At 60.7% G+C, this 794-nt stretch overlaps 1 protein-coding gene across 1 annotated transcript in view; it reads left to right on the forward strand.

Annotated features, from left to right (window-relative positions):
• The window catches only part of ETH_00038645 (uncharacterized protein), a gene marked incomplete at both ends in the record, with an annotated part of 1,964 nt that overhangs the window by 526 nt on the left and 644 nt on the right, over positions 1-794 (forward strand). Inside the window, 2 exons of the mRNA XM_013376201.1 lie at positions 1-630; positions 761-793. Of these exons, the coding sequence (XP_013231655.1) occupies positions 1-630; positions 761-793 (663 nt within the window). The remainder of the gene's footprint in view (positions 631-760; position 794) is intronic.

The following is a 794-nucleotide window of genomic DNA, read 5'->3' on the forward strand; positions in this document are numbered from 1 at the left end:
TCAGCAGCAGCGACTGCTGGGTTGCTGCTGCTGATGTGGAAGCCAGTTTGCTGCAGTGCGCCTTGAGAGTTTACCTCCAACTGGCTTTTGCCTTTGAGCTGCTGGCGGCCCTCACAGCCCACTGGGAGGAGCCGGAGAACAGGCCGCAGCAGCAGCAGCAGCAGCAGCAGCAGCAGTGGAGCCACGGCGCGTGCTGCTGCCCGTTTAGGGAGATATCTGCTGCTCTCGTTGTGGCTGTCCGAGAAGCTGTTGCAGCAGCAGAGCCTCCTCAAGCTGAGGGGCTGCTGAGGCTGCTGCTGCGGCGCCAGATGAGGAAGTTTGCTGCTGCTGCTGCGGTTGCTGCTGCTGCAGCAGTGGCAGCACAGGAAGCTCTGGCAGCAAAAGGCTGCGGGCGCTCTGACGTTGAGAACGTGGCAGTGATGCTGCTGCAGCTACTGCTGCAGCAGCTGCAGCACAGACACAGCATCGCAGCAGCTCCAGAGACAGCTGCAGCAGTTGCCGCCTTCCTTGCTGCTGCTGCTGCCGCTGAAGAAGAAAGCTCTTGCTATGCATGCCAGCAGCAGCAGCAGCAACAGCAGCAGCGGAAAGAACCTGGTGCTGCTTCCAAAAAGCTAGCCTTTCCACCGACAGGTGAGGCTGCAGTTGCTGCTGCTGCTGCTGCTTCCTTCCTTTTCGCGGTGCTGCCGCTGCTGCTGCTCGTTTGCTGCCTCTGCTAACTTGTGTAGCTGCGCTGGTGCTGTTGCTGCCGCTGCTGCTGCAGGTACGGAGGGTCTGTTGGAGCTTCTTACTGCTGC

This window comes from Eimeria tenella, genomic scaffold, assembly GCF_000499545.2.
Source record: "Eimeria tenella Houghton genomic scaffold, Eth_scaff3204, whole genome shotgun sequence".
NCBI classification, from domain to species: Eukaryota; Apicomplexa; class Conoidasida; order Eucoccidiorida; family Eimeriidae; genus Eimeria; species Eimeria tenella.